Genomic DNA, 22,141 nt, shown 5'->3' with positions numbered 1-22,141 from the left:
AGCAAGCAATGTTTATCACATGCATAATTTGGTTCTTTCTCATTACATGTTGCTAGCATCGATGCTGCTTTTAGAGAAACAACAGTATTTCTAGGACTTAGCCATCCTACATGAAAGAGATGGCTTCACACACAGTTTGACTTTTTGGATTAAGGTACGACCGAAACAAACGCATTTCACGTTTAAAGGTGTTTCTTTCTCTTTTTCTTTCTTTCTTTCTTTTTTAAATTTGAAAACCTAATAGGGAACTGAGGTTCACTGCCAGAAACAAAAGGGATCCTTTACCATGAAGAGCTGGGCTTGGTTCTTGGTCATTCTAATTAAATATGTATTCACCTCTCGTTTATATCACTGTGGAGAGATTCAGCCAGAAGATAAGTATGGAGTCTCGCTATGGTAATTGTAGTCAGGACAGACTTTTTGCACAAGTTTATAGTCAACGCTGTAAAAGGCAATGTAAATGCAGATGACCTTGAAGGGTTTAGAGCACAACCAAGACACGTGGCTCTGAGTTTGCTCCTGGTAGCAGATCTTCGATGGGTCAAAGTTGCACAGGGCAGTCTTCTTCGCCCGATCTGTTTTCTCATATTCAATGCGACAATTGAAAGATTTGGATTCCTTGGTCTCCAAGGGAGACTGCGGGGAAACTTCAAATTCCACTACTTTGGAGGGGGGTACCAAACTCACTGAAACATTGCCTAGGCCTGTGGAATTATGTCGGAAATAAACACTGAAGGTTCCATTTCCATGGTCAACAATTTTCCCTGTGATGAGGAGGTTGAGTTTAACAGTTTTGATGTTGGAATGGAAGTCACCCCACCCGAACATCTTCTTAAATTTTCCCGTCTTTACTATCGGCCTCCGTTTAGTTCTTGCCGATGGCTCCTGAACCTCCGTGACATTGGCCAGCCAATCCCAAAAGTTTTCCATGCTGTCCGCATACGCCAAGTGTCCAGGCTTTGGGACTGGAGACTGTTTAACAAACAGGCGCAGAGGATTGATGATCCTTGAGTGCACCACGTTTCCAACCAATGTCCCGGGAGCATCTTTGTCTTCCCAGTCCAGCCCCTCTGTGGCATGCACCACCTTCTTACTGTCACAAAATAGCTGTTTGAAAAGAAGAAAGAGAAATAAATTTGAGTTTAGGCTTTGGGCACACATTTTAAAGCCAAAGCACAGGAGAAGTGCTTGCAGTATTACTTCAATTCTTGATAAATAGCATTTCACACACACAGCTGGCCTCAACAGTGTAACAAGATGAGCATCTCTTCAAGCAGTATAAAATCGTGAGTGCAAAATTCAAATTAGGAAGAAAGTATTGCATTGTAATGGGTTGATGTGGTTTTAGTCCCTGTTTCCTAATCTTTACAATACTATCATTCCGGATTAGAGGAAGTAATATATTTTGGTATCTCATTTGATAGAAACATTCAATTTGTGAAGTCTTCTCTTTCAGGTAGAAGACAACTCCAGAATGCTGAAGGTTTCTACCAAGAAGCTAGAAACCATCTGAATGTAAAATATTGGTAAGTCTCTTTTAAGTATACTTGGAAATAGTAAGAGTATTTTTATATTCAAAGGCTTATGTCAAATAATTTCATGGCTTTGGATATAACTCCATCTCAAACTCTGTAACAAAAAAAGGAGCGTGGATAGTAATAGAAAGTTCTACAAAAGTTTTAGTTGAAAAAACATAATTTCAAATTTTGTGGTCCTTAAAGAAACAGAAACAAATCGGAAACATCTATTTTGAATTAATAACAGACTACAGATTATCCGATAAATTTTATTACAATGGAATTATATACACTGAAAGAATTGCTAAGAAAGAATACAAATGTTTTATGGATTCCACAGAATGTGGTTCGGATCACACCCACTGAACCATAGTACTTTATCTGCATCTGATGTTTCTTTTTCTTCTTTCTGTAGTGTAAGAGTCCTCATAACTTCTAAAAATCATTTAGTTAAGCCAATATTGATTTTGAGGGACAGAATCATTATATATGAAACTGTTGCCTGGAGTGAATATTTATGGATGAGTTATAAAGTCCGGAAAATAGAGGTTTCTAGTGGAAACACAGATAGCCTCTTATCTCTAATGGCACAAACCACTCTGGTAATGATTCTCCAGAAAACTGTCAGCATGATGAAAAGGATGAGAGAGAAGTGAAGCTGTGTTTATGAACTGTTTCCCCAACCCTTCCAAACTTGGCAAAGCACCTGGTACAACTTGTCTCAGATTATTACAAAAATTACTGCTTTCAGTCCAATTTTTGAGAAAAAAAAGAAGACACAGCTTGGATTATAAATATTGTACTCGAACATACGGTAGAGCTTAATGACATGAGGTTATCTTCTATAGATCCATGGACCTTTAGGCGTTTAAGTTCTAATACAGCTTTGTGAAAACCGTTTTCACTATACCTTGTCCCCAAGACCAGGTTAGAGTCAGGAACCAAGGACTTCGATGTATCTGCGGGTTTTTTCTTTTTGTGTACTCTGGGTGGGGAGGTGGGGGTGGGGTGGGTTTCATAATATGTATTTGCCTCTGATTAATTTCCTGAAGGCTCTTCTTCTTAATGCCTAGTATTTTAAAAAAAAATTTTCCCCTTAAATTACTAAGATTTGGCAGAAGGGCAAATTGAAATGATGCACAGTCTTACTATTTTGAGAACATAAATCTGTATCCACCTTCTTAGGGGTTTAGGTATCCTGAGTTGATACTTCTTTCTTCTGCTGATGTCGAAAGGTGAGTATATTCACCAGGATAGGAAGAATCCTTACTCTGGATTTCTGGCTCAAAATATTCTGGGTATTTTTGACACTGTAGCTAGCTTCCTGCTTTTGAATAGTCTTTTTTTGTGTGTTTTTTTTTTTAAAGATTTTATTTATTTATTTAAGAGAAAGAGAGAGACAGCATGGGGGGAAGGGCAGAGGGAGAAGGAGAAGCAGACTCCCCGCTGAGCAGGGGGCCTGAGGTGGGGCTTGATCCCTGGACCCTGGGATCATAACCCAAGCCGAAGGCAGACGCTTAACCGACGGAGCCACCCAGACGCCCCTGATTTTGAATACTCTTAATTACAATGTGCAAATCTCATTCAAATCCTTTGCTACTAGCCCATGGGGTTCAGTGCTGGCTTCAATTATGACTTGAGTTTCTTAAGAACTGACTGATGAAGTCTGGTCCAACTGACATGGCCAGTCTCTCCCCAGCAAGACGTCCAAGGACACACGGGCAGATAAGAAATCCCTTGCTGATCAAGGTCTAATTTCTCTTTTCTATGGTTGTGATTCTTGTTGCCCAGAGCCTGCTATCTATTTTCCATCCATTTCCAGTATTTCATGAGATGTGCCTTGCTTGGTCCATGCTGACAGACATACCTTCCACTTGCTGAAAAGCTCATCCACAAGAACCTTACTTCATGATCTCTACTCCCCGACTTGGTACAACTTACAAACTTCTTTCCTCACTCCTGCTTTCCTTCCACTCCGGCATTTTCCCCTTCTAAATTGTTTTTAAAAAAAATCTCAGATCTTACCCTTATACACAGTGCTGCTGATCAATGCTTTATTAGCAGGACTAAGACCTTTTTTCCATTCAAAAATATTTTTTTGCTCAGAAGTATGAGAACATTCTTTGTTCCCAGCAGCAACATGATCTCCCCCCCCACCCCCCAAAAATGTTTGTTTTACATTATACATTTTCCTGAATTTTTTCTACCTGGATCATTTTTCCTCATTTAGTGCTTGGTCTGATTTTCTCCTTACTTTTCCGTTATTCAAAACCTATAAACAGTGAACCCATCATTCAATGACAAATAAGTTTGCAAGTTAACTGGCATTGGCCTTTTACTCATTGTAGATGCCATTATGAGACAGATGTTAGAAATCCTCTTATCTCTGGGACTTCTGCTGGGCTGGTTCTGAGATTACTCAATGATAATAACAAAAACAAGAAGAATAATACTAAATGATCGTTTATTGAATGTTAAAAAAATATGAAGACTTTCTTTGTAGTAATTTATGTCATAACAATTTGACCCAAACCTACGTGACTACCCTAAGAAATTAAAGTGTAAAAAAAAAAAAAAACAATTTTATCAAACATAACTTAGATGCAATTATTTGCTTTTAGAAAGCACCCTTCCCTGTTTATTACTTTAAAATACATGACAGTTGGGCGCCTGGGTGGCTCAGTTGGTTAAGCGACTGCCTTCGGCTCAGGTCATGATCCTGGAGTCCCGGGATCGAATCCCGCATCGGGCTCCCTGCTCAGCGGGGAGTCTGCTTCTCCCTCTGACCCTCCCCCCTCTCATGCTCTCTCTCTCATTCTCTCTCTCAAATAAATAAATAAATAATCTTAAAAAAAATAAAAAATAAATAAAATAAAATACATGACAGTTATCATGAATACTGATTTCCAAATCTAAACCCGAATCTCAGAAAGTTATCAGATAATGAGAAGAGTGTAATTAAATGGGTAAATATTTTGCTAATTGTCCTAAAAAGCTGACAATTATACCTCCTCTCCCAACTCACTCTCTCTTTGGTTTAACTTGTTCAGACTTCCCCCTGGAATATTTTGTTAAGATGACTGCGTCACTGCTGAGAGGGTACCCTCTCCTAGACCAGGTCTGCGAAGATGGTTGGATGATCTAAGTTCCCAAGGCTCATGCTTAACCTCAAAGACCTAATCAGGGATGACTAGGGGTTGGACGACCTATAACCCTGCTCCACACTCATCCCTACACTCCCAGTATGGAAGGAGCATGGTAGAAAAGGCACAAGGGTCCGGTGCCTGATGACCTCACATCCCTCACTTGAGTGTTTGACGCGAGCCCATTTTCTCACCTATATCTTCCTTGCTGATTGATTGTAAGGACCAAATAAAAGAATGGATGGAAATTACTGAGCCCAATCTCTGGCAAAAGGCATTCAATGACTGATGGCTCTTGCATGGTCCAGTGGATAGCACCATGTTTCCTATTCAAGAACTGTCTTCAAAGGTTTGTATGAACTCTCGGGCCTCCAGGAAACTGATTAATGGTTAATCAAGCAGCTTGTTCAGTGCCATATGATAAATTAGTGACCGAGTAGAAAACACCTTTCTCAACCTCAGAACATCAATCAATCGTTTCCTCATATGTCCAGTCTCACTGGCATCTGAGTCATAGCCAGATCACAGGCACAGGGGAACTCTCTTTGCCAACAGAATGTGTTTGTGGATCTTTGATTCCAACCTACTGAATGAGTCAGCAAAAGGACATACTGGGAGAGACTGGAGGTGGTTCTGAACCTGTTGGCAAACCACTCCGTCCAAGTCAGCGTTGTGAGATGTTATTGACAAAACACATGGCTGTAGCTCTTTGGTCATTTTTGTATTCGCTGGGGCTTTCGATGGCTATCACCGCTGCCATTGGTCCCATCGTATTACAGTAATAATGCAAAAGCATTTAACTGCAAGCACAAAATGGAGTTTCAAAAAGGGAGAAAAAGGAAGAATTGCTGTGCTTTATCTGTTTGAACATTCCTTGATTTCCACCCATTTATCAAAGTTTAAGTAATTTATGTCTTGGCAGGGTGTATCAGTTTCACAAAGCACACACATTAGCGAGATACAATGATATCATATTAGCTGTTTCTGCATCTTTGAGAGGCGCTCAAAAAGATTAACAAAAACTCAAACCTTCATCAATTAAATGAAGCAGGTGGAAGGAAGGGAGTAGAGGAAGGAGACTGTATTTCATTTCAGCTCTTTGTTTTTAGGGGGGAAAAAAGCCGACAGGTTCAAATCATTCATCATAACAAGCTGGAGTTGAATTTCGCTGATAATTAAATGCATTTTTTCCCAAGAGGCAGAGAAGCTGCAATGAATTTTATAGGAGCAGATGTGAGAACTGTCACGAATTATGGAAATAATTTATAAACTAAAAAGCATCTTCCTCTGCAAATACTATATCAGAAGATCCTTTTAAAAATTATATCTGTCATATACTTTTCAGTAAACATTTTATTTTAGAGTAGTTTTAGTTTATAGAAAAATTGTGTAATACAAGGGGTTACCATATACCCTGCACCCCATTTCCTCTACTGCCAACGTTCTAGCACACTTGTCACAACTAATGAACTAATACTGACACATGACTATGAATGAAGTCCATACTTTACGCAGATTTCCTTTGTTTTTCCTTCCTGTCCTTTATCTACTCGAGGATCCCATGTAGAATCCCACATTATGGTCATCATGAATTCTTAGGCTTGTCTTGGCTGTGACAGTTTCTCAGTTTTTCCTTTTTTTTTTTTTTTTTTTTAAGATTTATTTATTTATTTGAGAGATAGCAGGGGGGAAGGGAGGGAGAAAGAACCTCAAGCGGACTCCAGACCAAGCATGTAGCCTGATGCGAGGCTCCATCCCTTGACCCTGAGATCAGGACCTGAGCTGAAACCAAGAGTCTGATGCTTAACCGACTGAGCCACCCAGGAGCCCTGGTCTTTCCTTGTTTTTAATGAAACTGTATATTTTGAAGAGTACGGGTTAATGGCATTTTGTAGAATGTTCTTCAATTTGACTTTGTCTGATTTTTGTCTCATGATTGCAGGTCTGGGGAGGAAGGGCCATTTTCATCACTTCAGCTCAAGGGCACATGTTGGCAGCGCACTTCATTACTGTTGATGTTACTCTTTGTATTCTGGCGTAGGGAGAGAAGATCCGTCCTTTAAAGTTTTCCTTTCAGGATTTTCACAAGGCTTGTTCATTTTTGTTATCATAAGCTTAGTTTAATTCACATTTAGTTCAATGGCACTTGGTTTAGGTTTATTATTATTATTTTTTTAAGTCAGGAATTCTCAAGACTTTCAATTTATAACTATTGCACCACTGAATTATAAAATAAACTCAGAGTTGTTTAGGAAGTCATATGCTCCTTATAAAGTATTTCAGCAATATTGCATGCTATACATTTGTCTGTCCTCATTATTAGTTATTTTGTATTTATTTAATACTAATTTCTTAAACACTGGGTCCATTTCAGTAACTGCTAGCTCAGTCAGAAGAGCTTATTCTATCAATATCTTATAGAGAATGAGACGCTGACTGTATTAGATTCAAATGTCCCTTTTCTCAGGTTTGGAGCTCGCCCACCATACTTGACTCTACACACCCAGTGAGTCAGTATCAACTTTTAGATGGGGCTTTCTTTGCACCTGTTTAGCAAGGGGCATGGAGCTAATGAAAGAAAGCCTCACAAAATAGCGTTCTATATTCATAGTACTCTGGGTGCTACAGGATCATGAACATGGCACTATGTCCTCTCCCTTGGGATCTGGGGACAGTGAGTCCTGTGCCATAATTTTCTATATGTCCCTCATTGTGACAGCTTTGTTTTTTCTCCCTAGCTGCACTATATAGGGCTGGGGAGTGGGGAAGAGGGGAGATTTCTTGACACACAGTGAATAACAGAAAGGAAGTGAAGGGCATTTAAAGCTTTGAGTTTCTGGGGTTCAAATTCCATTCAATATATACCACGCCATTATCAGTCCAGGTAGCTCTATCTTTTTTTTTTTTTTTAAGATTTTATTTATTTATTTGAGAGAGAGAGAGAATGAGAGAGAGAGAGCATGAGGAGGGGAGGGTCAGAGGGAGAAGCAGACTCCCCGCTGAGCAGGGAGCCTGATGTCGGACTCGATCCCGGGACTCCAGGATCATGACCTGAGCCGAAGGCAGTCGCTTAACCAACTGAGCCACCCAGGCGCCCCAGGTAGCTCTATCTTATAGCACCTCTAACAGATGGTGTTTTCATTTGAAGAAATGCCGACGGAGGAGATATGTCCACCAGCCTCGCTATCCCAATCCGGTGTTTAACAATTATAACTGACACGCTCCTGTAGCACCCATGACTCTTCACTGATGTGACCCCAGGGGAGGAGGAAAGGCTTGAATTTCTTAAGCAATTGAAGCTTAGCACTTGAAGCTCGCTACCTCTATATGTAGTTCTCCTGACTTTGCAAGACCAGACTGGATGACATTAACACACCTTGTTTAAGAAAGTAAGAAGCGTGAAACAGCTTGGAAATATTTCCACACAAATTATTTTACTTTTGCAGGAGTAAATTTATTTCCTCACTGACTTTTGCCTATCCCTGCGGTCAGATGAATGCGACTGGACTCCCACATTGCATTTGCAAATGACTGGACTGGGAGAAAAAAATGAGGAGTCCCAAACAAGTCCGTGCATTGCAGAAAAGAATCTTTTGGCACATCATCCAGCAGCTGATTTTGCCCGAACTTTGCATCCAAGAGTGATGGAATGAATGAAAGAGGCAGGTACAAGGAATTCAATCAGAATAGGTTACGAATCACAGCAGGAAAGAACGAGGCACAGAAATAGCCATGCTTTGATTTGCGGGAAGGAGTTGGGGTCAGAGCACTGGGATGGCAATCTGGCACTGTCACTTACGGTCCCATCATCCTGGGCCAGTCAAGACCATTTTCTCAATGGTAAAACAGTCGGGCGGGGGTGGGGGAGTAGGTTGGAGTTGCACTTGGTTGAGAAAACAGAGATTGTGAGGTAGAAAGTGAATCAGAGTGAGGCCGCTCTGTGGGCAGGGCACTTGTAATGAGGTGAGTTCTGTAGTCCAGAGGATTGAGGTGACACAGAACCATGGCCGGAGATGCATGCATTCATCTTTAATCACTGACTCAACACCTATTGATCGAATGCCTTCCAGGTGTAGCATTTATGCTCTAGGTATTGGGAGCACATTGCTCAAGGGGCAGATAGAGTTTCTGCCTTCATGGGATTTGTAGAAGAGCAGGAAAAAGAAGCATCAATCATACATAAATAGCTCACTTATTTATAGTTGTCAGAAGGGCCTGGAAATCTATCTCTATCTCTATATCTGTATCTGTGTCTATATATCTGTATCTATATATCTACACATATCAGCACAGCAGGAAGTAGAGAGTGCTGGTCCTAAACAGGGCGAGCAACAGTGCAGGGAGTGAATAGAATTGGGTAATTAATAACCTTTATTCTGATGAGAGAAATGAAATCCAAGGTTTACCAGTTGATGGTTGATAATGAATGAATCAGTGACAAGAAAACGAATCGATCTTGGTATTTATACTCCTTTTTTCCTGCTCCATCCAAATTGTGTATTGATTTGTTTATAATTACTAATGAGAATGTGATAACATTATAAGACAACAGTTATATTTCTTCTAGTGAAAGGTTAATTTTTTTCGTTTTCTTCCCCCCCCCCAGCTTTACTGAGGTATAATTGACAAACAAAATTGTAATATATTTAAAGTCTTCCATGTGATGATTTGATACATGTTTACAGTGTGAAAGGATCCCCAGCATCCAGTTAATTAACACATCCATCACCTCGCAGTTACCTTTTTGGGGGGGAGGCGGGTGAGGACCCTTAAGAAAGGGTTCTTCGCAAATTTCAATTATACAACACAGTACTATCAATTACAGTCACCAAGCTGTACATTAGACCCAAAGAACTTATTCATCTTATAACTGAAAGTACATGACCACTTCTGTTAACCATAAGTGGACTCCAACGTTCAGTCAGTGCTGAATGCCTGATTAGGAGGTCTAGTGCTCGAAGGTGGCAACCCTAGCCGGCCTTGTCTTTCACCCTTAAACCTGAAGGTTTATAATACCATTGAGCCTGGAACAACAAGGGTTTGAACTCTGCAGGTCCATTTATATGCAGATATTTTTTGATAAGTACCGTAGAGGACTGTAATTATGAATTTCCTCTTCCTTATGATTTCCTTAACAACATTTTCTTTCCGCTAGCTTACTTTATTGTAAGAACACAATATATAACACATATAACATACAAAATATGTGTTAATCAACTGCTTATGTTATGGGTAAGTCATCCAGTCAATAGGCTATTAGTTCAGTTTTAGGGGAGTTAAAAGTTGTATGTGGATTTTTGACTGCATGGAGGTCAGCGCCCCTAAGCCCCCCTGCTGTTCAAGGGTCAACTGTATATATTCTTGGGTTCTGGGAGAGTCAGACTATTGCCATGATTATGTTATAACCCTTTCCTATAATACTATACAATTAATACAATATATATCAATGCTGATTGATAATGAACTAAGTATGTTCTGGATAAATAACAATATTCTGAAATAATGTAGGTTTGTCTTTATGTTTCTAGGTGTGTGAGAAGATGCTAATAGACACCAAATTTGGCTGATATCTATGATTTTCATAAGAAATAATGAATGTTCTAAATAAAAGGTAAAACAAAGCAAATAAGTTTTCTTTTTCCATAATCATAGCACTGAAGAGACATCTATACCTCAAGAAGATGTTTTCAGTTTTCTGTGTTTACACTGAATATAAAATATTTACAGCCTATCCGGCTTTACCATGAAACACTTGCCATAATATATATAACACACAATGCACAGATTGAATAGATCATCTCCCATTAACAGGGAAGGCCATACCCTTAACTGTTTTATACTGCACTGAACATACGTAGTCCTCTGTCCATTAAAGGAAAAATAAATTTCGACTTTCCAGGATCAGGCAGAATGAACTGAATGCCCCAAACCTGTGGATTTGTCCCAAGCTGGGAGGATTGGCTTTTCCTTCATAACAGGAGTGGCATACGCTACAAGAGAGAAATTGACACCAATCTGTACAAATATTTTTTAAAGGCAGCTGGCTTGCCCCCCTTGGACATCCTGGAAGCATTCATTCATGTTCTTTTCGAGTGACAATCATTGATAAGTGCCAGTTTGGGAGGAGAACTGGTTTGTTTAGTAGATCTGTTTATAATGTTGTTCAAGATGGAATCCATGTAGTTGGCCATTAATTATTTTACTTGGGGTATGAGTTTAAGCCAAGAACCCCCAAAGTGACCACTGTTATACAACCTAGAGGTGGCCTGCAGATCCCATTATAGAGCCAATAACGAAGGTGGTCTAAAGCCTCATCTTTGTTGCATCGATATAGCTTATATAATTGGATTGCTTTAACAATTCTGTCCTGTATCCTGTAGTTAAAACTAAAATGACAACCTGCTCAGCAGGAAAAAAAAAAAAAAAATCCCTGTCATGATCAAACTCAGCATCCCATTAAATTTTTTGCTTGTAAAGGAATCTTGGAAAGCATTTTCTCTGAGTAGAAATTTTACAGATTATTGTGGTTGCCGACGAAATAGGAGCACGTATCTGATGGACAACACACAATGTTATATTGATGATTAGTAGTCTGGCTGGCCCTAAAGTCATATTTCTGGGTCTCCATTACTGAACTGTCATAGCAGATTAAAAGAAGAATGACATAAAGGGAATGAAGGATGGTAGAATCAAACCTGTATCAATATACTAATTGTGCCTATTAATATTTTGTGGCAATAATGTGGCATTGTTTCAAAATTCATTTTGCAAGTTGGAAAACAAATGATTGCTTAGGAGAAGAAAGCTAAACAGTGGACATCTTTCCTTTCTGCTGAAAGTAGCAAATTCATTTTACCTTCCAGATAATCTTTTAATAGCTACCCTTTACATTTTTCTAAATTGATACAGGAACTAACAGGAAACATAAATGTGAAGACAGAAATCTTAGCAGTAAGAGCTAAAAAGCTAGATTGCAATGCTTGGCAGTAGTTTTATTGCTAAGATTAAATATGGCAATTCCTATTTTATCTTGATGACAGTAATCTGGAAAATCAATGACACAACTTCTGCAAAAAAATGTACACACACACACACACACTCTGATACACAGAAATATCACGTGTATAAACACATGTGTGCATGCACATGCCATAATTTCTGTAAACATTTAGGGGAAATGATGTGATAAGAAACTTAGATTTCATTTTGTATTAGCAAGCTGAATAAAAGGGGCTCTTAAACAAGCATGAACAGGCTAGAAACAAATGTTGAGGATGCCTCATGGAAGGGGGTTGCTAAGTGTCATGATATGACCATGTTTCCAGAGGGAAACGGGGTCAGATGTAGTCTCATTTACTGCAAGTTTTGCAAAGTCAAACAAGGTTTTTTTTTTAATAATCTAAGAGACGAAAAATAGTCCTTTTGCAGTTAAGGAATAAATGCCTTGGCATGCTAAGTGGTACTGTCTGTTTTCACCCATGTGTCCTTATAAACCTCACCCAAGTTTTTAATGAGAGAGAAGAGCTTCACGTGATAGGAAAACAAATACTTCTCAAATAAGATGCCTGGGAGAAACAACATGAATCTGTGTGTGTGTGTGTGTGTTTTAAGATTTTATTTATTTATTTGAACGAGAGAAAGAGAGAAATCACAAGCAGGGGGAGCGGCAGGCAGATGGAGAGGGGGAAGCAGGCTCCCCGCCAAGCAGACAGCCCGACTAGGGGCTCAATTCCAGGACCCTGAGATCATGACCTGAACTGACTGAGCCACCCAGGTGCCCCATGAATCTGTGTCTTGACCTCTAAAAGTTGACATTTGAAAAGGAAAGTTACAACAGAGGTAAAAACAGTCAAATGAGGAGTAGAAATGCCAGATATCATTATTTCTATCCTTTTTGGCAGAGTTTCAATGCGGGATGAGGAAACACGGTCGGGGGAGGAGTGCAGAGAGAGACAGGAGATGGGGGTTAGAAGTGCCCTTGTGCAGGGCTGTGTACTTTACCATCAAATCTGAACTGAAATTGATATTTCAGTCTTCAGGTACCATTAGTCTGGCAATTAGCATATACTGCCTGTGATGGTTAGTTTTAAAATTTCTTATATATTTTTATTTTTTAAAGTAATCTCTACACCCAGTGTGGGGCTCCAACTCATGACCTGGAGATTAAGAGTCACATCCTCCATGGACTGAGCCAGCCAGGTGGCCCCTGATGGTTAGTTTTAAGTGTCAACTCGGCTGGGTAATAGTGCTCAGTTATTCAAACACTAATCTAGGTATTGCTGTGAAGGTATAATGTCGATGTGGTTAAATCCACGATTAGTTGACCTTCTCTTTTTCAGTTCAAAATGTTCAGTGCTTATTGGTTACCTTCTTTCAACAAACATGACATTTATTCGTTTAAAATAAAGCTTCAAATGGTTTTGGATACGTAGTATGGTATTTGACTTAAATGCAAACATTCACAGTCTATTGGAGATTTTACATGATCCTACATAAATGTGCTGCTTTATTATGACCCAATATAACTGTTTTATAAAATCACTGATAATTTCCATATGATAAAATACCTATTTACTAAAGAACACAAATGCATATCATTGTGTATATGAAATTGATAATAATGTTAAAATTATTTTTTGCAATAATCATTCCTAACATTTATACTGAGAATTACGGTCTTCATAAATATCCTCATTTGATTCTTACACTTACTTTGTGAGGTGTGGAGGGTAGGAAATAGCCTTAGAGAGCTTAGGAGGGCTTGTCTACGGTCCAAGTATTGAAAGGCAGCAATAAATCTAGAAATCAAGTCTTTTTTTATCAAATGACTGTTTTTTCCACACTAATACTCTAATGGGTCTGACACCAAAAAACAACTTGCTCAATACAGTGCAAATAATATGATATAATATAACATATTTACCTTACAAATAAAAAATTTCTTTTCATTATGAAATGAAGTTTATTCTAGAAAATGAAACTAAGAAAACTGAAGAAAATTCAAGTCCAGTAACTGTGAATATTTTAATGTGTATTTATATTTTCTCCCTATGTAATATAGATAATACATCTTTTGTATAGTGTCTTTAATTGCTTTTAAGAAAATATATTGTATTCAGTTGCATAACAGTTTAAATGCTTTAGAAGAAAAATATCTCGCTATTACTAAGAGTAAAATCTAAATTCAAATCTGGGTCAATTTTCTCTAGACCTCCTCCCTAAATCTTCAACACTTTGCTGTTCCATCAGTTGTCACCCAAGGCCAAATCAGAATTATTTGGATCATTTTGGGCAGGAGCACACTCGCTGTCCTCTGGGGTGGCTCCACGCGTGAAGCCCAAGGAGGTCCTGTGGGCTCTGGTCTTTGCATCCATGGCTCTGCCCTCAGAGTCATTCTTTCTTCATCTTGTCCCTTCCCTCTCCTGTACCTTTCAGTCCAAGCTGGTGACATTTCTGGTGGTATGAATCTCTTAAACCTCATCAGTTTCCTGTGTCATTCACTGGGGTGCAAGCCATTAACAAGAGTGCCCTCCACATATCTTTTCTGGATAACTCTATCTCTATTGGTTTCTGCTGAGATAGTTTCTTGGATCCACAAGTCATACACCCAATGTCTTTAGTAAAAGTTGTCCATCCACACCTTCGGTGTTTTCTCCAGAGCACATCAGTTTGACTCTAAGTAAAGGAGATTATTTTTGTTGGTGTGAGTGGGCATTAACCAATCAGTTGAAATGTCTTAAAAACAAAATTGTGGTTTGCCCGAGGAAGAAGAAATTCTGCCTCAAAACTGCAGCATTAACTCTTGCGTGAAAGTTTCTGGGGTCTGTCCTCAAATGTTGGACTTGCCAGTCCCCACAATTGCAAGAAGCAATCCCTTGAAATACAGCTTTTTAGGTTTCCATTTATCTACCCACCCATATATCTTCTATTTATCATCTATCTATCCTGTAGATTCTGTATCTCTGGAGAACTCCAATACACTACCTTTTAATTTTAATAATTATGTTCATGTGTGAATAACTTATTTTCATGACTCATTTATGCCTCTTGCTTTCTTATATTGTAGGTAGTAGATGATTGTTGCAGTCATATCGGCCTCAAACCTAATAGAGGGGATACTTGATTGTGATTTCATCACAAGTTCAGATTTAGTGTCAAGTGTCTCCATGGTCTTCCAACAGTAACTGTACAGTACAGTAAACTGTAAATCACTTCACACCTGTCATGTTGTTTGTTATTATCATTATTATTTATTTTTTACTTGACTCTTCCTCCTGCAGACTCCTTGAAGGCAGCTACTCTATTTTGCCTGCCAATATGTCTCCAGTGCTTATCACAGTGTTGATTCATAATAAGTGCCCGATAAAAGCTGAGTACATAAATCTGACTGGCAGTGTGTAACATCCTGGACCTTTCACAACTTTTTATTCCCTTAGGCTTTATTCTTAGGCCACTTTGGAAAATGTTCCAAATCCTAAATAAAATGGAGTCGATAAAGTAGTCAAGTAGAAAAAACAGTGGAGATGGGGAAAGAGGAGCTATACTTTAGGAGTGTGGAACTGAATAAGCAGTAATGATAATGTGATAGAGGAAGAATGAAAACTAAATAGAAAAAAATTTCAAAATAGTATTTGAAAGAGTTGGCAGTAATTATTGAAAAACTTAATTTACCGAGTATTATAAAAAAAAGACTGAATTCTATTACTCTCAAGGGGTAATCATTACCGTGACTTTGTCCTCCACCTAGAAGCTGAGATTCACTAGCAGATCTCTACCTTTAGCCCCAACTTTACCTGCAGTTCAAGATCTATGGATCTAGCTTTCTAACAGACAGGTTCACTTTAAAGAAGGATAGTCAGAAGAAAAGCAGGCAAGGACATGGGGCCCCGTCCTAAGAGGAACACTACCCTTAAAAGGAAAAAGACCGCATCCTGTTATTCTAGGCTTTACTCCATGCCCCAGCTTTAAGTTTTCCTACTGGGAAGACTTAGAACATGTATTTAACAGTATGGAAGGGAATGGTCTTGGGTGTTTTAACCCAGGCCCGGGGGCCAGCTCAACAGCCAGTGGGATATTTAAACAAAGAACTTGATCTGGTGGCCCGTGGCTGGAAGGCATGCCTTAGGGCAGTGGCGGCCACTGCCCTCTTGATCCCCAAGGCTAGGAAACACCACCCTGGAAGGAGCCCTCCACCCTGTCCCACGTGAACAACTTCCTGATAGGTAGATGAGCTCGTGGACAAAAACCTGACTGGGTGATGAGCTCGTGGACAAAAACCTGACTGGGTGACAGGTACAGGGAGTGTTAATCAGATTAAAACAGCCCACACCAAAGAACCCATAAAACCCCCTAGATTTAAACACCAAATTGGCAACCCTCTAGGTCCCCTCCCTCTTTGGGAGCTTTGTACTCTCAATAAACTTTGCTTTATTGCTCACCATTCTTGTCTGGTCTACCTCTTCATTCTTCTAAGCGGCCTGACCAAGAACCGGGGGCACTAAAGGAAAAGAAATCCTGCAACAACTTTAACCATGGAAAATACACACCAGTTTCCCACTTTGTAAAACATAGTATTCCTCTGTGATGGTGTAAGTAGCAGTTAAAAATGAGGATAGAAGGTATTATTTAATGGGGGGGTAGGGAAGCTCTTTGTTACAACTCAAATGATTACAACGTTGCTTCATGTAGTCTCTACTGGGCAGAAGTTGTGCTCACAGGGCCCCATGGGCTTTGTACCTTGTGACAACTGGCACAGCTATGGACACCTAGGGAGCTGTCTTTCAGTCATCTGATACCGGCTAAGATCAGTCATGGCTTCTTTCTCAGTGTCTGCAATCATTTGCAAATAGGATCAAATCCAAGTCTTTTCTGTCTCTCTGGCAAATTCTTGAGTAGGCCTTTCCTCCAGTCTCTCCACCCCCTTCTCCCAACACATGGTTCAGAAGTCGTGGGGAAGGTCGAACAGGACTGTCCTGGGATGAGGAGCTGGTTTGGGCCCACAGGCAGTGGCCCTGGCTCCTTCTTGCCAACATTTCCGGTCAAGCCTGACCCATCAGGCATCTGGCCTAGTGCATTTTCTAAGATCTACTGTGATCTGATTGTGAGCCTTTAAAAAGCTCCTGGTTACCTAGGGCAATGTCTTCACAATTACAAAGCAATGGAGTCTTTTTTTGCTTCAAAGTAAGCTTTTGCAGAATTTTAATACATACAAGAGACACCAGTGTTATTTATTAATGCACAATTATATGTGAGTTCAAATGTGTAACAATTATTATAAGCTTCATGAATGAGAGTAATAAGGATCTTAAAACAAACATAAAATTTGAAATCAGAGGTAGTAGATGATTGTTGCAGTCGTATCGGCCTCAAAATAGTTCATGGCAATATCTCCACCATAGAGTGTCTTTGACAATCTAATGGACTTTGTCGTTCTGAGTAAGGGACAGGTGGTGCTAGGTAGGGAGAGACAGATAGGGAGCTATGTGATCAGGCTCACAGAAATCCCCAGAATGTGGAGGTGTGGGGAAACCAGAGATAAGGGAACAAACCGGACCACCCTGACCTAAGCATGTGGGATGGGTGTCTTTTTTATGATAATCACCTGTGACCAACAAAGAATAATCAGACCCTAAAAAGGACGTAAGCCGTTGAAGGTGTTATCACTAGTCCTTGCTCAATGGTGATACCAATAGAGATGTTAAAAGGATTTAAGTTCCCTGGTTAGCTTTCTGTAAAAGACCAACCCTAAAGGGCCCTCATTGGCAACCCTGTTGGGACCCCTCACTCTTGAGAGCTTTTTCTGTATCTTCACTTAATAAACTTCTATCACTTTACTCACTCTCCGTTGTCCGTGAGATTCATTCTTTGACTCCGTGAGTCAAGAACCTAGCTCTCCAGCTTCAATTCCCCACCTCTTGGTGGGCACACCATTATATTCCTATGAGAGCACCTGAGTTGGTTGGTGTCCCTTCATTAGGCTGAATTATTTTGAGATACAGACATTTTCTTAGCCTTCGTTATATTCTCAAGGCCCAGCATTTATTTTATGTCTAAAGTACACATGTGTAGTAAGCATACATTGCTGAAAAAGTGTAACCCTTCCCATAAAGTGCCAGTATAATTTCAATATTAACTGAATGACTTGGTTAAATTTTTTCAGGAGATTTCATATATTGTAAAATCATCCCTGGATTGTATCCAAATGACCATATCACATTTTTAGATTACTGGAGATCAAATTCAAAAGGTTTAACTGTTGTTTTTGTAGGAAACCTGGAAAGAAAAGCCATACTTGAGGAAGGAACAAAATGGGATGCTACAAACAATTTCTGATGGGATCCTGGCTACTCTGGGCCTTGGAGACTTAAGCATAATCCCAGCCTCTGGGATCCAGAAGACAAGGGTTGTTAGGCTTAGTTGAGGAGTACTGTCAGATTCAGGAAGGGATCTGCAAAAGGGATGTTGTAGCTTACCCCATTTAACCAGGGAAAGGGAAAAGACTACTGTGAAGAGTGTCCTCCAGTGACAAGGGGAGAATTGGTGCAGCATCCACTGAATTGCTAAGGAGAGAGTATACTTTTCTAGGAGTGGCCATGTCAAAGTAAAGGACCAGGGGAAAAGCTACTTAGATAAGTTACAGTGTCGTGGAGAGATCTGATTTTTTTCAGACTAAAAGTGCTCTGGACCTGAACCACATAGGTAAACGTTCCATTTCTCACTGTACTGCACTTGGCTTTGGTAGACATCTTTAACAATCTATGAAGTAAGCCAGAATACTTAATAACCAGTGGACACCTTCCCGATGTGTTATTGGGAAAGAGGAACAACCGGTAATTCACTAGGTCTTTACGTACAAGTAAGTATTAAGAAATAATCAACCTGTTAATTAAACTCGGTTCACATTAGTGCTTATTGAGCAACTATGATGTAAAGACCACTTGGGGAACATTCTCTCATTAAGAACTTGGCAGTGAAATGGATGGGGCACCTGCAGGTGGTGGCAGAGGGAGGAAGTGGTCAGAAAGCAAATAGCTAGAGACTGAGAAACTTGAAATGTAAACTTATCCTCAACAGTGCCCAACCCTTATGCAATAACTGGACATTTGTGCTTATTTCCTTTCTGATTTCTTTCTTGCAAATGTATTCTCCTCCCTTTGCTGCCTTATCTTTCCCACCTGGTGCATCTCCCTACACCAGTAATTCAACCCAGATCCTTGTGTTATCCTTGAAGCCTTCCCCCATTTTCATCTTCCCCCATCTAATTCATCACTAATTCCTGTATTCTGTTCCCAAATCTCTTTTATTTTATTTTATTATTTTTTTAAATTTTTTTTAAAGATTTATTTATTTATTTGAGAGAGTGAGAATGAGAGAGAGAGAGTGTACATGAGAGGGGGGAGGGTTAGAGGGAGAAGCAGGCTCCTCGCTGAGCAGGGAGCCCGATGCGGGACTCGATCCAGGGACTCCAGGATCATGACCTGAGCCGAAGGCAGTCGCTCAACCAACTGAGCCACCCAGGCGCCCCTCTTTTATTTTATTTTGTTATTTTATTTTTTGAGAGAGAGTGCGTACATGTCAGTGGTGGGAGGGGGGCAGAGGAGACAGAGAGAGACTCGCAAGCAGACTCCCCGCTGAGCATGGAGCCTGCCTCAGGGCTCAATCTCATGACCTTGAGATCATGACCTGAGCTGAAATCAAGAGTCAGGACACTTAACGGACAGAGCTACCCAGGTCACCCCCAAATCTATTTTTAAATCTGTCTCCCTCTCTTCACCTCTGCTGTCTCCTCCATCAACAAGGTGGTCTCTCTCCTGGACACCTTCAGAATCTCCCATGTCCCATCTTGACCTTTCACTCACTCTCTGCACGGTGACCTTTATACGACAGGGCCATGTCCTGCCACTGCTCAAACTCATCAGCATACTCCACTGCATTAAGAATAAAATTCAGACTCCTCAAATGGTGAGCAAGGTCCTCCGGCTATGGCTTCTTTTGCCTTTCCAGTGTGCATTCCACTTTCTCCTGGGCAGACGCCTTCTGTGACCGACCTTCTGTCTATTCCTCTTGAAAACCAACAAAGAACTTTCCTCATGGTTATCTTAAGGCACATTAATAGTCTGCTTCATTTTGCCTTCTCTCATTAGATTGCAAGTTTACTTTGGGTCTCCTATAACATCCCTTCCACACACACTTTGGGGGCACCCTGCATTGCAGGCACTGGGCTGGGCAATGAGGTGCAGTGGTAAGACAGTCCATGGCTCCCATTTTCTCGAGTGTTGTGTCTAATGGGGAAGACCGACAGGAAATTTCTAAACAAATGCATTTACAAAATAAATGCAAACTGTGGGGGAGTGCAGAGAGAAAAACCGACAGAAGATGCACCGGAGAATAGGGTAGGTCACTTTAGAGGGGGTGGCATTTAAGCTCACGTGGACAGAATTCCAGGGACATTGCAGACAGAGTGTTGTGGGCAGACGGGCAGCTTGTGAAAGGCCTCATGGCCAGGTAAAGCTCGGTGAATTCCAGGAACTATAATGAAGGTGGTTAGCGGCAGGAGGAAGGGCACGAGGTGATTTTGGAAGAGCAGGCAAGGGTCGGGTCATTTGGGCATCACGTTGAGCATCTTACTTGTAGGAAGTGCTTACTAAATATTTGTTGAGTTTTCATGAGATGACTATACACCAACTGCAAAATTCTACAGGTTAAGAAATCGAGACCCTTAAAATTAAAGAAGATCTAGAACTAAGGTCTCCTCATTCTCTGTTGAGAACCTTTTCTAGTACCCTTATAGACTATCAAATATAAATGAAGACCCAGAAGTAGTGTGGAGATGTGATTGCTCAGCCTCTGCCAAGGACAATACCAGCTTCTTATCACGCACAGATAGAACGTGACTGACGTGCATGAACCGACAGGCTCGTATCAGAATGTGTGACAGCTACTGATAGTTTCCCTGAGTCTGTCCTCACTCTAAAAGCAAATACTGCTCTCTGCCCGCATGCTCCCGCTTCCCCTAACTCCTTCGGGCTCATATGCCCTATGTTTTCTCTATCAGGAAAGTCTTTCCTCACTATTTGGGACCGAGTTACAACTCTCTAATCTATGCACTCTTGGAACCTGAGCAGGCAGGTAACAAGTCAAATTACTGTGCTGGCAAGACTGTGTGTAGACACTCTGAAATTACATGGTGAGGGCAAGGAGCCCAGTTGAGCCCAAACTTCCAAGGCCCCATGCACATGAGTAAAGCCATCCTGAGCTCTTCAGAGCCGTTCCAGTGCCACAGAATACCTCCAAGTGATCCCAGTAAATGCCACTCAAAGCAAGAGAATCATCAACTAAGCCCTGTCCAAATCTTGGATCCGCAATATCACGAGATATAATAAAATGGCTGTTGCCTTAAGATTTCCAAATGTTGAGGATAGTTTTTTAAGCAGTCAGTAATGGAAACATGGAGGGCGTGTGTAAGTCTGTGAGGGGACAGATTACGAGCCACAAGGTGCGAGCGCTAACAAGATCATCGGAACTTTGTCCTGTAGACGAGGTCGTCTGCATGTGGCGCGACCTGCAGCGTTAGCCTGGGTGATTCAGCCCCGACTCAGTCAGATTTATGGATCCCATACAGAGCCCCAAGGGCCTTCCTAAACTCTGCTTCCAGGATTTCACAGTCCTTGCTGAGATGGTTCTGGAAAAGCCCAGACTCAACCCCAGCCTCCCCTGAACATGACCCCCTGAGTCCAGACTGCTGGTCTGACTTCCACAAGACATGTTTGTACCACCAAGGAACCAAGGCTAGCTCCTCGCCAGCCAGTGCACAGGTCTGGTCAATTTATATGTTTCAAGGATATCAAAAAATGTGTACGGCAAGCTCCAATGCTAAGTAACCATCTCTCTGTTTTCTTTCGCTTAAGAATTCCTAGCTATCTTGGGTCTTAATCAGGCACCTTTTTGCCCTGAAAAGGATTCTTAAAGGTTAATTCTGAATGGATGTCTAAATAGAAGAAAATGATCGAGTATGTACTATTAAGTCAGGCCAGCAAAAAGCAGGTGAAATTCAGGATCGTTGGTTTTTATTTATTTAATGTACTCACAACAGACATTTTTATACAGGGCTTATTTGATCTTTATTTTTATTTATTTATTTATTTTTTTTTAAAAAGATTTTATTTATTTATTTGAGAGGGAGAATGAGAGAGAGAGAGCATGAGAGGGGGGAGGGTCAGAGGGAGAAGCAGACTCCCTGCCGAGCAGGGAGCCTGATGCGGGACTCGATCCCGGGACTCCAGGATCATGACCTGAGCCGAAGGCAGTTGCTTAACCAACTGAGCCACCCAGGCGCCCAGGGCTTATTTGATCTTTAACATATCTCACTTCTCATCTTGTTATGACCTAATTCTAAAAAGTGGGTGCTTCAGAATACTTGGAGATGTGCAATATTTATGAAGGAATCACATCAATAGAAAACGATAGCAGAGGAGAAAACAT

At 40.6% G+C, this 22,141-nt stretch overlaps 1 protein-coding gene across 1 annotated transcript in view; it reads right to left on the bottom strand.

Moving 5' to 3' along the window:
• Positions 1–226: 226 nt before the first annotated feature.
• Positions 227–22,141, bottom strand: part of NXPH2 (neurexophilin 2) — a 111,245-nt gene continuing 89,330 nt past the window's right edge. Inside the window, exon 2 of the mRNA XM_035008123.1 lies at positions 227–1,107. Coding sequence (XP_034864014.1) covers positions 364–1,107 — 744 coding nt within the window. The 3' untranslated portion in view covers positions 227–363. The remainder of the gene's footprint in view (positions 1,108–22,141) is intronic.

The sequence above is a fragment of the Mirounga leonina genome, unplaced genomic scaffold, assembly GCF_011800145.1.
Source record: "Mirounga leonina isolate KUSES-001 unplaced genomic scaffold, KU_Mleo_1.0 Mir_151, whole genome shotgun sequence".
NCBI lineage: Eukaryota > Metazoa > Chordata > Mammalia > Carnivora > Phocidae > Mirounga > Mirounga leonina.
This window is presented reverse-complemented; position numbering and strand designations above follow the sequence as displayed.